This window comes from Staurois parvus, unplaced genomic scaffold (genome assembly GCF_062004578.1).
Source record: "Staurois parvus isolate SC_StPar_1 unplaced genomic scaffold, SC_StPar_1.0 ptg001220l, whole genome shotgun sequence".
NCBI classification, from domain to species: domain Eukaryota; kingdom Metazoa; phylum Chordata; class Amphibia; order Anura; family Ranidae; genus Staurois; species Staurois parvus.
In genome coordinates this window covers 508,483-522,203 of record NW_028319016.1, presented here as the reverse complement: position 1 = coordinate 522,203, position 13,721 = coordinate 508,483, and the positions used below count along the sequence as shown (strand labels likewise).

At 40.9% G+C, this 13,721-nt stretch overlaps 1 protein-coding gene across 1 annotated transcript; it reads left to right on the top strand.

Annotated features, from left to right (window-relative positions):
• Positions 1 to 4,138: 4,138 nt before the first annotated feature.
• On the top strand, positions 4,139 to 5,107 carry LOC149438096 (olfactory receptor 6F1-like). The gene has a single exon (XM_089660262.1). It carries the CDS (start codon positions 4,151 to 4,153, stop codon positions 5,105 to 5,107), a length of 957 nt encoding a protein of 318 aa, XP_089516388.1. The 5' UTR covers positions 4,139 to 4,150.
• The last annotated feature ends 8,614 nt before the right edge of the window (positions 5,108 to 13,721 follow it).

Sequence of the window (13,721 nt, the reverse complement as noted above, 5' to 3'; positions counted from 1 at the left end):
AGTACCAGTAAAATAACAAACACAATTAAAAAGGGAATTAAAAATTTACTTAACTGATAACCAATGGTAGGTCATCTGCTCATTAGATGTATGGCAGGATCAAAAGGTATTTTTTGCCCTTATCAAGCAGATATAACAAAATACTTTTAATAGTGTTTTTAACAGACCTAAGGAGACCTAATAAGAGAAGTTCATTCTGAGGGCGTGCACTTTGGGGTCTATTTTTAAATGTTTTCACCAAAGATTCACACAACTGTCATGCAAGACTCATTAATTTTTCTAATTGATTTTCATTGGAAAAAAATGTATTAAAAAGTTTTGTAAATCTCAGGTGAGAACATTTATAATTACACCCCTTTAACCACTTCCAGACCGGACACTTTTACCCCCTTCCTGACCAGGGCAATTTTCAGCTTTTAGCGCTATCACACTTTGAATGACAATTGCGCAGTCATGCAACACTGTACCCAAATGAATTTTTTACCATTTTTTTGAGACAGATAAAACTTTATTTTGGTGGTATTTATTCACCACTGGGATTTGTATTTTTTTTGCTATGTAAATGAAATGTCCAAAAATTTTGAAAAAAAGTGTTTTTTTTATAAAATTTTGCAAATAAATAATATTGCATCATAAATCTTAGCCAAAATTTATTCCGTTATCTTTTTAGTAAAAAAAAAAATCCAAATTAGTTTATAAGCAAAAATTATAATTTTTAAACATTTTTTTTTACATTTTTATTTTATTTTTTTATATTATTATTTTTTATTTTTATTTTTTTTTTTTTACATACTGTCACCCTAGCAGTACAGTGTCACCATGGTGACACTGTACTACTTGTGGGGGGTGATGAAGATTTTTTTTTTTTTTTTACACTGATTGCTTTTACACCCATATAGGATGTAAAAGCAATCATTTCTCTTTCTCTCTGTCTGCATTCTTGCACTCATTGAGAAGTACTGAGTGAGCTGTGATTGGTCACAGCTTGTCACATGGTACAAGGCTTTTGTGAATAGCCTTGTACCATGTGACCTCTGTGATCATTCACAGATTTCACACGTAGTAAGCAATGATGTCAGAAGTGACATCTTGCTTACTACTTTGCATGTGATCACTGATTGGCCAATAAGTGATCACATGATCGGGACCTCGTACAGAGGTCCCGTCCGACGATCGGTGTTTCACTGTGTCCGGAGGACACAGCGGGAACTGGATCGCGGTGCTGCGTGCTCCCAGGGAGCGCGCACAAGCAGGGTGCGGGGAGGCCGTTTATAGACGGCCACCCGACCCTGCAGTGCCACCGTCCGGCCGTTTATATGCAACGGCCGGACGGGAGGTGGTTAAGTAGTGCAATAGGGTAAAAAAATGGTTTGGAGGGAGTCATCTGCAAATATCGCCCAAATCACCCACTCCGCTCCTCCCAAGATATCTTCCTCTCTAGCTCCCTCATCACCTCCTCCCACGCTCGCCTCCAGGACTTCTCCAGAGCCTCTCCCATCCTCTGGAACTCCCTACCACAGTATGTCCGGTCAGTCCCCACCCTGCCTGCCTTTAGGTGATCTTTGAAAACTCACTCATTCAGGGAAGCCTACCCCACCTCCGCCTTAGAACTGTACTTGAATCACCTCCACCAGATCATCCCCTGCAACTATCACCTTTTGTATCACCTCCCCCTTCCTTTAGATTGTAAGCTCCACAAGCAGGGCCCTCACATTCCTTCTGTACTGAAATGTATTGTAATTGTACTGTCGCCCTTATATTGTAAAGCGCTGAGCAAACTGTTGGAGCTATATGAATCCTGTAGAATAATAATAATATAGTTTTATCAAAAATTGTTTCCTGTGAAGCTGAGGCTTAGGGATAAAAAGTTAGGTGGAGAAAGCTTGATGACATTAGTCCCCCATAATGCATTCAGAAGACACTGGGGTGCCTAAGCTACTTTTAGTCAGGAGATTTGATTGTTCACAATCTGTTGCATTTGGGCTATGTTCTAGGCCCCCCAATAGGACAGTGCATATTGACATTTAGACTTCAGGTCTGCATGAGATATTTTTAGAGTAGATCATTTTCTCTATCTTAATATTCCCCTCTGTATTTGTATAGAGGAGGAAAACAAGTGGGACATTTTGCCCTCAAGGGTGGTAATTGTTGTTATATGCCAATAAAAGCTCAAGGCTTACTGATATACAATCGAGAACAGTGATTTCCGGGCATGTCTTAGGTCTGTATGTAGCATTTTATTAAGTGTTCAGCACAATTCCCACATTTATTGTTATACGCACTGGACAATTCCATCCACCACTAAGCTCAAAACCCAGTATATAGGACTTAAAGTTGAGCTACAGGCAAAATAAAAAATGATATCTATGATTGAGACTACTAAAGTGGAGCTGAACTCTACAATACTTACCTCTCCTTCTGCGGTCTGACATCCCTTGCTGGTGCTGGCATCTTCTACCCAGCTTTCTCCATTTGCCGGGCTGTGGCTGTCTCCATTGGCCAGCTTGAGATGTGCCAAAATGTAAGCTGACCCGTGCTTGAGCAGATCAGTGCACATCCCAAAGAAGACTGTGATCAGGTAGATAAGTTTCTTTCATTGCAAAAGAGACATGGCGTGTCTATTCTTCAAAAAAGGGTCTGCCTGCTCACAGTTTTTGAAACCGAGACTTTAGTTCCTTTTTATTAGCTGGAACCAGGGGCAGACTGAAAACTCATGGGGTCCCCGGGCAATAGGGGATCATGGGGCCCCTGTGTCCTTGCTCACACTCAATCCACACCCAAAAAAAGTCTATGAAATGTACCAGGGGCATCTTATGGGGCCCCCTACTGACCCCGGGCCCTCAGCAAGTGCCTGAATTCCCAAATGGTCAGTCCACCCCTGACTGGAACACAGCAGTTTTTGTCTTTCTGCGTCCCCCTTCAATTGAAAAACAATGAAAATAGTACTGGTCAAATGCCCCCAAACCTGTATCAACTGGATCAGCATGTGGAAAGTTTGGATCAAGACAGACAGGATAAGCTTGTCAGGCTCCAGTAGACTTCAACAAAATGGCGGCCATCTGCACACCGACTCCCTGTTGCATGAGTGTGAATGAAATGGGAAAAAGATGGCTTCAGCTCCTTTTCTCCACCTGTAGAGAACCCCTCAGATGTGTTTCATCCTGTTGTATGATTAAGCCTCAAAAAGGGTGAATGATCACAGAGGTCACATGGTACAGGGCTATTCACAACAGCCTTGTACCATGTGAAAAGCTGTGACCAATCACAGCTCACAGTATTTCTCAACGGCTGCAGGAATGCAGCCAGAGAGGAGAAATGATTGCTTTTACAGCCTTTATGGGTGTAAAAGCAATCAGTATAAAAAAAATAAAAAATCTTCATCACCCCTCACAAGTAGTACAGTGTCATTATGGTGACACTGTACTGCTAAGGTGACAGTATGTTAAAAAACAAAAAAACATAAATAATAATATAAAAAAATAAAAAAAAAGGTAAAAAACGTTTTTTGAAAAATTATAATTTTTGGTTATAAACTAATTTGAGTATTTTTTTTTTTACTAAAAAGATAACTGAATAAATTTTGGCCAAGATTTATGAAGAAATATTATTTATTTGCAAAATGTTATAAGTAAAAACACATTTTTTCAAAATTTTTGGACTTTTTCATTTATATAGCAAAAAAAAAAAAAAAAAATCTAAGTCGTGAATAAATACCACCAAAATAAAGTTTTATCTGTCTCAAAACAATGCAAAAACATTCATATGGGTACAGTGTTGCATGACCACGCAATTGTCATTCAAAGTGTGACAGCGCTGAAAGCTGAAAATTGGCCTGGACAGGAAGGGGATAAAAGTGTCCGGACTTGAAGTGGTTAAACATCACATATGGGGAAGTTGGTCCTTCTCACAAAGGATTATTAGCCCTCACTATTTTCATGTATGTTTTTCAGGCATAGTCCACCACTGTCCTGATAAGAAAGCCGGTTCAGAACAATAATGTGCAACTGATATTGGAGCGGCAGGAAGAGGTTGAAAGACGCTGGGGAAGATCAGCAGTACTGAGATACCAAAATATAGTTTTTTGGTAATAATTAAATGTCATCTTTGTAAGGTTTAGACCTACTTGAGGCGTTTTGTTGTTTCAGGGACCATGCTAACAGCCGACCATTTTAATCAGAGTTCAGCTTATATCTTCATCATTGTGGGTTTTGAGGCCCTGAGGAACATAGAAATCTTCCTGTTTTCTTTTTTTTTCATCATGTACATCCTTACCATGGGGGCTCATGTTCTTATCATCACACTTGTCCTCGTGGACAACCACCTACACAAGCCCATGTATCTGCTTTTGGCCAACTTCTCCTTGGTGGAGGTTCTGTACACCACAGTGACTATACCAAAGATGTTGGATGTTCTGCTGACCCAGAACAAAGAGATCCCCTCCACCGGCTGCCTTGTTCAGTTTTACTTTTTCTTTGCTTTTGGAGCAGCAGAGAATTGTTTCCTTGTTGTTATGGGCTATGATCGTTATGCCGCAATCTGCCAGCCCTTACACTATACCATGTTAATGACCAAAAGGACTACCTTGGGGCTGGCACTTGCCCCATGGATAGTTGGGTTTATAACCGCTGCCTGCCCCACTATCTGGATATCCACCCTTAGCTTCTGTTTCCCAAATTACATCGACCACTTCTTTTGTGATTACTCACCCCTTCTGAAGCTGTCTTGTGAGGACACCTCAAGAGGAGAGTTCACGTTCTCCGTGATATCCTGGAGTTTAACCCTTGGCTGCTTTTGTCTCATCATGGTCTCTTACACTTTTATCATTTTCACCGTTCTGAAGATTCCATCTGTTGAAGGCCAGAAGAAGGCTTTCAGCACTTGTGCTTCCCACCTCACAGTGGTATTGATCTTTAACGGGACCATCATATTCATGTACATACGCCCCAATTCTCACATCAGGTTCACTCTTGATAAGGTGGTGTCCATCTTCTATTGTGTGGTGACCCCTCTAATGAACCCTATGATCTACTGCCTGAGGAACAAAGAGGTGAAAGAGGCCCTTAGAAAAGTTTTCACGAGCCAAAGGATCACAGCACGAGGAGGGTGACAACATCTCTAAAGACTTCAGTTCTACAGATTCCATTAAAACTAATGGAAAATTAAAATGAAAGAATATCGCCTATGGTGGGATGAGTCCATCAAATCAGAAAAGTTATAACTGGCCACTGTAGGCACAAGGTTTACTAATGTGTTGTTTATTTTATTTAAATCTGAATATTGTACATTTTTCTGATAAAAAATATAATTTGTTATAAAAAAAAAATTTCCCCCACTTTTTTAGATATGAATAGTTGCACACGAATATTTATTTTTAAGATTTGCAGCCAGAAGGTGGAGCTGTAGGCTCTTCTTTAAATGTTTACCAGGCTAACTGTAACTGCCCATATGGAAGAAAAATATATTTGAAAAATATTTTAAATTTTAAAAAATATTCTTCCCAAATATATTGCCATATATTTGCAATGCTGCAGCTTTGGCCATATTCAATATACTTCAATATATATATATATATATATATATATATATATATATATATATACATACTGTATGTTGAAATGCTTTTTAATTACAAAAAATATGAAAAATATTTGTAAAAATACATTTCAAACATACTGTATGTCTTTAAAAATACAAATCTACATTTTTGGAATGCATTTACAAATATAAAAAAGTCATTTTAACATATATTTTTACATATATGTTAAAAAAAATCGGAAGAATATATTTAAAAAAAAAATGTTTAAAAATATATATTTTTTAAATATATGCTTTAGATTTTTTTAACATATAAAAAAGTCATTTTAACATATATTTTTACATATATTTGTAAATGCATTCCAAAAATGTAGATTTGTATTTTTAAAGACATACAGCATGTTTGAAAATTATTTTTACAAATATTTTTCATGTACTTTGTAATAAAAACGCATTTCAACATGCAGTATACACATATATATATAAATATATATATATATATATATATATATATATATATATGTGTGTGTATGGGGGTGTGTATATATATATAAATATTTATTGAAATATATTTTGACATATATTGAATATGGTCAAAATTGTAGTATTACAAATACATGGTAATATATTTGGGAAGAATATTTTTAAAATATATTTCAAATATATTTTTCTTCCATATGGGAAGAACCAGTAACCCCCCCACACATATATTATATTGTATTTTTGGGTTTTAGATAGAAATAAAAAAAAAATAAAAAAAACCCCCTAGGTCTGGGATGCCTTGCTGGCTGAGATTCAGTTACATTTACTGGTATATCTCTTTGGAGGTGTTGAGATGTTTTGGTTTAAAGGATTGAGATTTGGGAAATGTGACATTGATGTAAGTCTCTAAAGCTCAAACCTCCAGATACAGCTCTGTGTCTTGAACGCCATAAAAGCCCCGAGCTCATATTCTCAGTGACTCGTCCAGTCCTGATCCCCGGGCACAGCACAGGTCTGTATTATTATATCATAAAGAAAAGATCGGTACTGTCTGTAGAGCAGAATGCTGCTACCTATCACTGCAGATTCCAAGATCCATTTATTGGTTGGTAAATAGGAAAAAGTTTATATAAAATAGAACAAAAAAAAAATCTGTAGCAAAACATTGCTCTATCACAACTAGAGATGTGCACAATGAAAAAATTTGTTTCATTTCATTTTGGATTCGTTTGTTAAGTGAATAATTTTATATCATCATATTTGTCATGTTAGAATGATTCGTTTTTGGAATTAATTTCATATATTCGGATTTATTTCATGTATTCGTTATTTTTAATCAATTTCAGAAAAGGGCTACCGTATTTTCCGGCGTATAAGACAACCCCCTACTTTTCCTGTTAAAATATAGGGTTTGAGCTATTCTCGCCGTATAAGACTACCCCTCTTCCAACACACACCAAATAAAAATGAAAAAACATCAGATTTGATTTCAATATGGTATGCTATTTCAGTATGGTATTCCAATGATGGGGTGCTATTCCTCCCACTGACACCAATGATGAGGCACTACTCCTCCCACTGACACCAATGATGGGGCATTATTCCTCCCACTGATACCAATGATGGGACACTATTCCTCCCACTGACACCAATGATGGTGCCCCATCATTAGTGTCAGTGTGTGAGGAATAGTGCCCCATCATTAGTCAGTGGGAGGAATAGTGCCCCATCATTGGTGTCAGTGGGAAGAATCGTGCCCCATCATTGGTGTCAGTGGGAGGAATAGTGCCCCATCATTAGTCAGTAGATGAAATAGTGCCCCATCATTGGTGTCAGTGGGAGGAGTAGTGCCTCATCATTGGTGTCAGTGGGAGGAATAGTGCCCCATCATTAGTCAGTGGGAGGAATAGTGCCCCATCATTAGTGTCAGTGGGAAGAATCGTGCCCCATCATTGGTGTCAGTGGGAGGAATAGTGTCCCATCATTAGTGCCAGTGGGAGGAATAGCGTCCCATCATTGGTGTCAGTGGGAGGAATAGCGGCCCATCATTGGTATCAGTGGGAGGAATAGCACCCCATCATTGGTATCAGTGGGAGGAATAGCACCCCATCATTGGTGTCAGTGGGAGGAATAGCACCCCATCATTGGTGTCAGTGGGAGGAATAGCGCCCCATCATTGGTATCAGTGACAGGAATTGCGCCCCATCATTGGTGTCAGTTGGAGGAATAGCGCCCCATCATTGGTATCAGTGGCAGGAATTGTGCCCCATCATTGGTGTCAGTGGGAGGAATTGCGCCCCATCATTGGTATCAGTGGCAGGAATTGCGCCCCATCATTGGTGTCAGTGGGAGGAATAGCGCCCCATCATTGGTATCAGTGGCAGGAATTGTGCCCCATCATTGGTGTCAGTGGGAGGAATTGAGCCCCATCATTGGTGTCAGTGGGAGGAATTGTGCCCCATCATTGGTATCAGTGGGGAGAATAGTGCCCCATCATTGGTGTCGGTGGAGAGAATAGTGCCCCATCATTGGTATCAGTGGGAGGAATAGTGCCCCATCATTGGTGTCAGTGGGGAGAATAGTGCCCCATCGTTGGTGTCAGTGGGGAGGAGGAATAGTGCCCCATCGTTGGTGTCAGTGGGGAGGAGAAGTAGTGCCCCATCATTGGTATCAGTGGGAGGAATAGTGCCCCATCATTGGTGTCAGTGGGGAGAATAGTGCCCCATCGTTGGTATCAGTGGGAGGAATAGTGCCCCATCATTGGTATCAGTGGGGAGAATAGTGCCCCATCATTGGTGTCAGTGGGAGGAATTGCGCCCCATCATTGGTATCAGTGGGGAGAATAGTGCCCCATCATTGGTGTCAGTGGGGAGAATAGTGCCCCATCATTGGTATCAGTGGGAGGAATAGTGCCCCATCATTGGTGTCAGTGGGGAGAATAGTGCCCCATCATTGGTGTCAGTGGGGAGGAGGAATAGTGCCCCATCGTTGGTGTCAGTGGGAGGAATAGTGCCCCATCATTGGTGTCAGTGGGAAGAATAGTGCCCCATCGTTGGTATCAGTGGGAGGAATAGTGCCCCATCATTGGTATCAGTGGGAGGAATAGTGCCCCATCATTGGTGTCAGTGGGGAGAATAGTGCCCCATCGTTGGTATCAGTGGGAGGAATAGTGCCCCATCATTGGTGTCAGTGGGAGGAATAGTGCCCCATCATTGGTGTCAGTGGGAGGAATAGTGCCCCATCATTGGTGTCAGTGGGGAGAATAGTGCCCCATCATTGGTGTCAGTGGGGAGGAATAGTGCCCCATCATTGGTATCAGTGGGAGGAATAGTGCCCCATCATTGGTATCAGTGGGAGGAATAGTGCCCCATCATTGGTATCAGTGGGGAGAATAGTGCCCCATCATTGGTGTCAGTGGGAGGAATAGTGCCCCATCATTGGTATCAGTGGGAGGAATAGTGCCCCATCATTGGTATCAGTGGGGAGAACAGTGCCTCATCGTTGGTGTCAGTGGGAGGAATAGTGCCCCATCATTGCTGTCAGTGGGGAGGAGGAATAGTGCCCCAATCGTTGGTATCAGTGGGGGAGGAACAGTGCCTCATCGTTGGTGTCAGTGGGGGAGGAACAGTGCCTCATCGTTGGTGTCAGTGTGGAGGAGGAATAGTGCCCCATCGTTAGTGTCAGTGGGGGAGAGGAGCGGCTGCTCCTTCTTCCAGTTCGGCCGCTTGATGTTCGCGGGGCCGCTCGGCTCCGCCTTCTCGCCGGTGATTGGTCGCCTGTGTGCTTTTCCAGTGCTGGCGCCCAATCACCGGTGAGGAGGCGGAGCCGAGCGGCCGCGTGACCATCGAGCGGCCGAACTGAAAGAAGGAGCAGCCGCGCTTCCTGGACCGGATCATCGTGGGACCGGAGCCAGGTAAGGTACAGCAGCCCCTCTGCCCACCCCTGTACTTTGTGTCCTTTGGAGGAGGAGGGGGGGTGGCGCCGCGCCGCCCCTCGAAAAAGTGCCGCCCTGACACCGGCTCGCACCGGCGTATAAGACGACCCCCGACTTTTCAGAAGATTTTCAGGGGTTGAAAAGTCGTCTTATACACCGGAAAATACGGTATATTCTTTCTGTTTTAATCTATTCTATTCGGAATTTGAATCTCAAAATTCGAATTTTAGAAAATGGTTGTATTTTTTCTATTTTATTGTATTCTTTTCGAAATTCAGATTTCAAATTGCCAAATTTGAATTTTGGAAGATGGCTACATTCCTTCCACTCTATTCTGTTCTAATCTATTCTTATTTTTTCTATTCTATTTTTTTATTTTCTTTTGTAGTCTGTTCTATTCTTTTCAATTGTATCTTATTCTTTTATATTCTATTTATTCTATTCTTTTATTTTCTTTTGTAGTCTGTTCTATTCTTTTCTATTCTATTTTTTTTTCTGTTCTGTTTTATTATAATATTTTCTATTCTATTTTATTTATTATTCTTTTATTTTCCATTCTTTATTATTCTATTCTGTTCTATTCTATTTATTTATATTCTTTCTATTTTATTTTATACTGTTCTATAACTTAAGTAGCAATCATCGTCTTATTTCTCTTTTATACCTTACTGAATATCAAAATTCGAATTTTAGAAGATGGTTGTATTTTTTCTATTTTATTCGATTCTTTTGGAAATTCAGATTTCAAATTGCCAAATTCGAAGACGGCTACATTCCTTCCACTCTGTTCTGTTCTAATCTATTCTCATTTTTTCTATTCTATTCTTTTATTTTCTTTTGTAATCTGTTTTATTCTTTTCTGTTTTATTTTTTATGCTGTTCTGTGTTATTATATTATTTTCTGTTCTATTCTATTCTTTTATTTTCCATTATTTATTATTCTATTCTGTTTTATTCTACTCTATTCTTTTTTATTTATTTATTTATATTCTTTCTATTCTATTTTATTCTGTTCTACAAAGCAGCTTAAGTAGGAATCATCGTCTTATTTCACTTTTATACCTTTACCTGTATTTATTGCAATATGTTTCCTTTTCAAATTCTTTCTTGAATTCAAATTCATTTTTGAATTTGGATAATTCGTTTCATTATAATTTTTTTCAGATTTGTTGAAATTCGTTACTGTTGTGATTCAGAAATTCGGTTACATCTCCGAATAACAGAAATTCTGTGTCAATTTATATTTGTAGCGAAACTATTTGCACATGTCTGCTCACAACTACAATGTTTTATTAAACTTTGGCACTCGTTCATTATATAGATTTATTCCCGCAGAACACACATAAACATCAATTTGTTATTTTATTTTTAAAAGATAAATTTGTCATCAAAATATTCAGTTCTCAGAAGTAAATATCTCATCGGCATGAAGTGATTTCTCTGCATTAAACGAACATTCAACCATTTAAAGCGGAAATATTTTGCAGATTGGTGTTTTTTCTTCACATAGAACAGCTCACTTCTCTGCTCATCTCAGTAGGTGCCTCCTAGAAACTTGACCTCCCATCTGATGGTACCTGCATAGTTCCAGGCCAGGGGCGGACTGACCATTTGGAAACTCGGGCACTGCCCGAGGGCCCGGGGTCAGTAGGGGGCCCCATGAGATGTCCCTGGTACCTTTTATAAGATTTTTTGGGAGTGATTTAAGTGTGGGCGAGGACACAGGGGCCTCATGATCCCCTATTGACCGGGGGCCCCATGAGTTGTCAGTCCGCCCCTGTTGCAGGCCAATGCCACTTGGCAGTGCCAGTGGCATCACACCAATAATATTTTTTATCTGTCTGTAAGGGAGGGATTCCGACAAGCACTGTAAAGGGGGCACTTTTCCAACTGGCTCCCAATGAATTATTCTTAGAAGGGGTTACCCGAAACTTCAAAAATGATTTCTAGGTAAAAAACGTTGAGAAAGGCTGGTATAGAGTGAATCAAGAAAATACCCTTTATAGCCATTAGATGGAGCTGCTGATCATAGCAAATTAATACTTAACAACAAGGCTCTGAAAGGCACATTACTTAACCCCTTGCCCTCCAGAGGATTTCCCCCCCTTCCTGACCAGACCATTATATGCGATACAGCACTGTGTTACTTAAACTGACAATTGCGCGGTCATGCAACGCTGCACTCAAATGAAATTTATTCCCTTTTTTCCCACAAATAGAGCTTTCTTTTGGTGGTATTTGATCGCCTGAGCATTTTTTATTTTTTGCACTATAAACAAAAAAGGACCGGCACTTTTGAAAAAAAAAACAACAATATTTTTGACTTTTTGCTATAAAACATGTCCAGTAAAATAATAAAAAAAATCTAATTTCATCATAAATTGAGGCCAAAATGTATTCTGCTCCTTGTCTTTGGTTAAAAAAAAATCCCAATACGTGTAAATTAATTGGTTTACGTGAAAGTTATAGCATTTACAAATGGCGGTATATATATATATATAAACATTTTTTATATACTAGTAATGTGACTTATAGGACTGCGGCAGGCATTCTGACACTGGGGGGGAACTGACTAATTGCCACTGACATCCCCAGTGACACCAATACAGTGATCAGTGCTAATAAAAAGCACTGACACTGTACTAATGACATTGGGCAGGAAGGGGTTAACATCTGGGGCGATCAAAGGGTTAACTGTGTGCTGGGAGTGTGTTGTACTGTGTAAGCATGCTGCTTTGTATGGCTCTGCTATGCAGAGCCATACAAAGCAGCATTCTGGTGCTGACAGGGGAGAGATCTGTATTGTTTACATACAGACCTCTCCCCTGTCATTGTTCCTTGGCGTTCCTTGGGTGTCGGTGGGGACCTGGTGATCGACAGCTGTAGCTGCCAATGGCGGCACGGGTAGGGTGGCGCGCATATGCTCCCTACCTGGAAATACAAAATCACGTACATATACATGATTTTGCGCAGCCCTGCGGCCCCGTAGCAGTAGTTCTGCTATAGGGCAGTCGGGAAGTGGTTAAAGCAGTATTAAATCAAATGCAAACATTTATTATATTGCAGTTTACCAATTCTTAGATACGATGGCTGCATTCCTTTTCTTTTTTTGGCTTTCTTATTTCTATTTTCATCTTGCGATTCAGCCAGCAGCTCTGCTGTTTTTCAGAAGTTCAAGCTCTCCAGCAGAATGTATCAGTTTACATGGACAAGGCTAAAAAAAGACAACTGATGCAGCCACCACATCTAATGATTGGTAAGCTGTGATATATGACATTTTTGGGTTTGGGTTTAGTACCGCTTCAATACTTACAAAGCAGCACCGGAGGGCACATATGACAGGTCAGCCCACGGTGCATACTAACCAGGGGCGGACTGACAACTCATGGGGCCCCTGGGCAATAGGGGATCATGAGGCCCCTGTGTCCTTGCCCACACTCAAAAAAGCCTATAAAAAGGTACCAGGGGCATTTCATGGGGCCCCCTACTGACCCCGGGCCCTTGGGCAGTGCCTGAGTGCTCAGATTGTCAGTCCGCCCCTGATACTAACACATTATGGCATAACCCACCTGGGAGCCCATATAATAAAAAAAAATCTGATTCAATACTGCTTTAATGGAATGCGCATTATGAGGGCAAGGACAAGCTGTGGGCAGGAGGGGCAGATGCCCTGGGCACTGTGCCATCATGTGAGGTGGGGGGTGGGCACCACGAGGAGATTAGGGGGAAGAGATTTGTGTTGGGGGGTATTTGGGGGGCTGCAGGGGGTAAGAATTGTTCTAGGAAAGGAAGTTTGAAGAGGTGTGCTAGGAGTGGTGATTTGTGTTGGGAGTAGGATGGGGGTAAGAGGATTTGTGCTAGGAGGGGAGATTTGGGGGGGGTCTTGTTCTAGAAAACATGATATGGTAGAAGGAGGGGAGTGGATTTTTGCTAGGAAGGGACATTTGTTTAAGGTGGGGGGATTTGCACTAGTAGGGATGAATGGGTGGGGGTATTTGTACTAGGAGTGGAAATTTTTTTTTTGGGGGGGGGGAGTAATTTGTGCTAGGATGGGGGATTGGGGGAGGGGAGTTTGTGCTGGGTAGGGCAATTTGGAGTGGGGGAGGGAGAGGATTTGAGCTTGGAGGAGAAATTTGGGGGTAAGAATTGTTCTAGGAAAGGAAGTTTGGAGAGGTGTGCTAGGAGTGGTGATTTGAGGGGATTTGTGTTGGGAGCAGGATGGGGGAAGAGGATTTGTGCTAGGAGGGGAGATTTGGAGGGGCTCGTGCTA

Excerpts from the sequence above, each read along its gene's own strand:
- LOC149438096 (XM_089660262.1), top strand. The coding sequence starts at position 4,151 with ATGCTAACAGCCGACCATTTTAATCAGAGTTCAGCTTATATCTTCATC.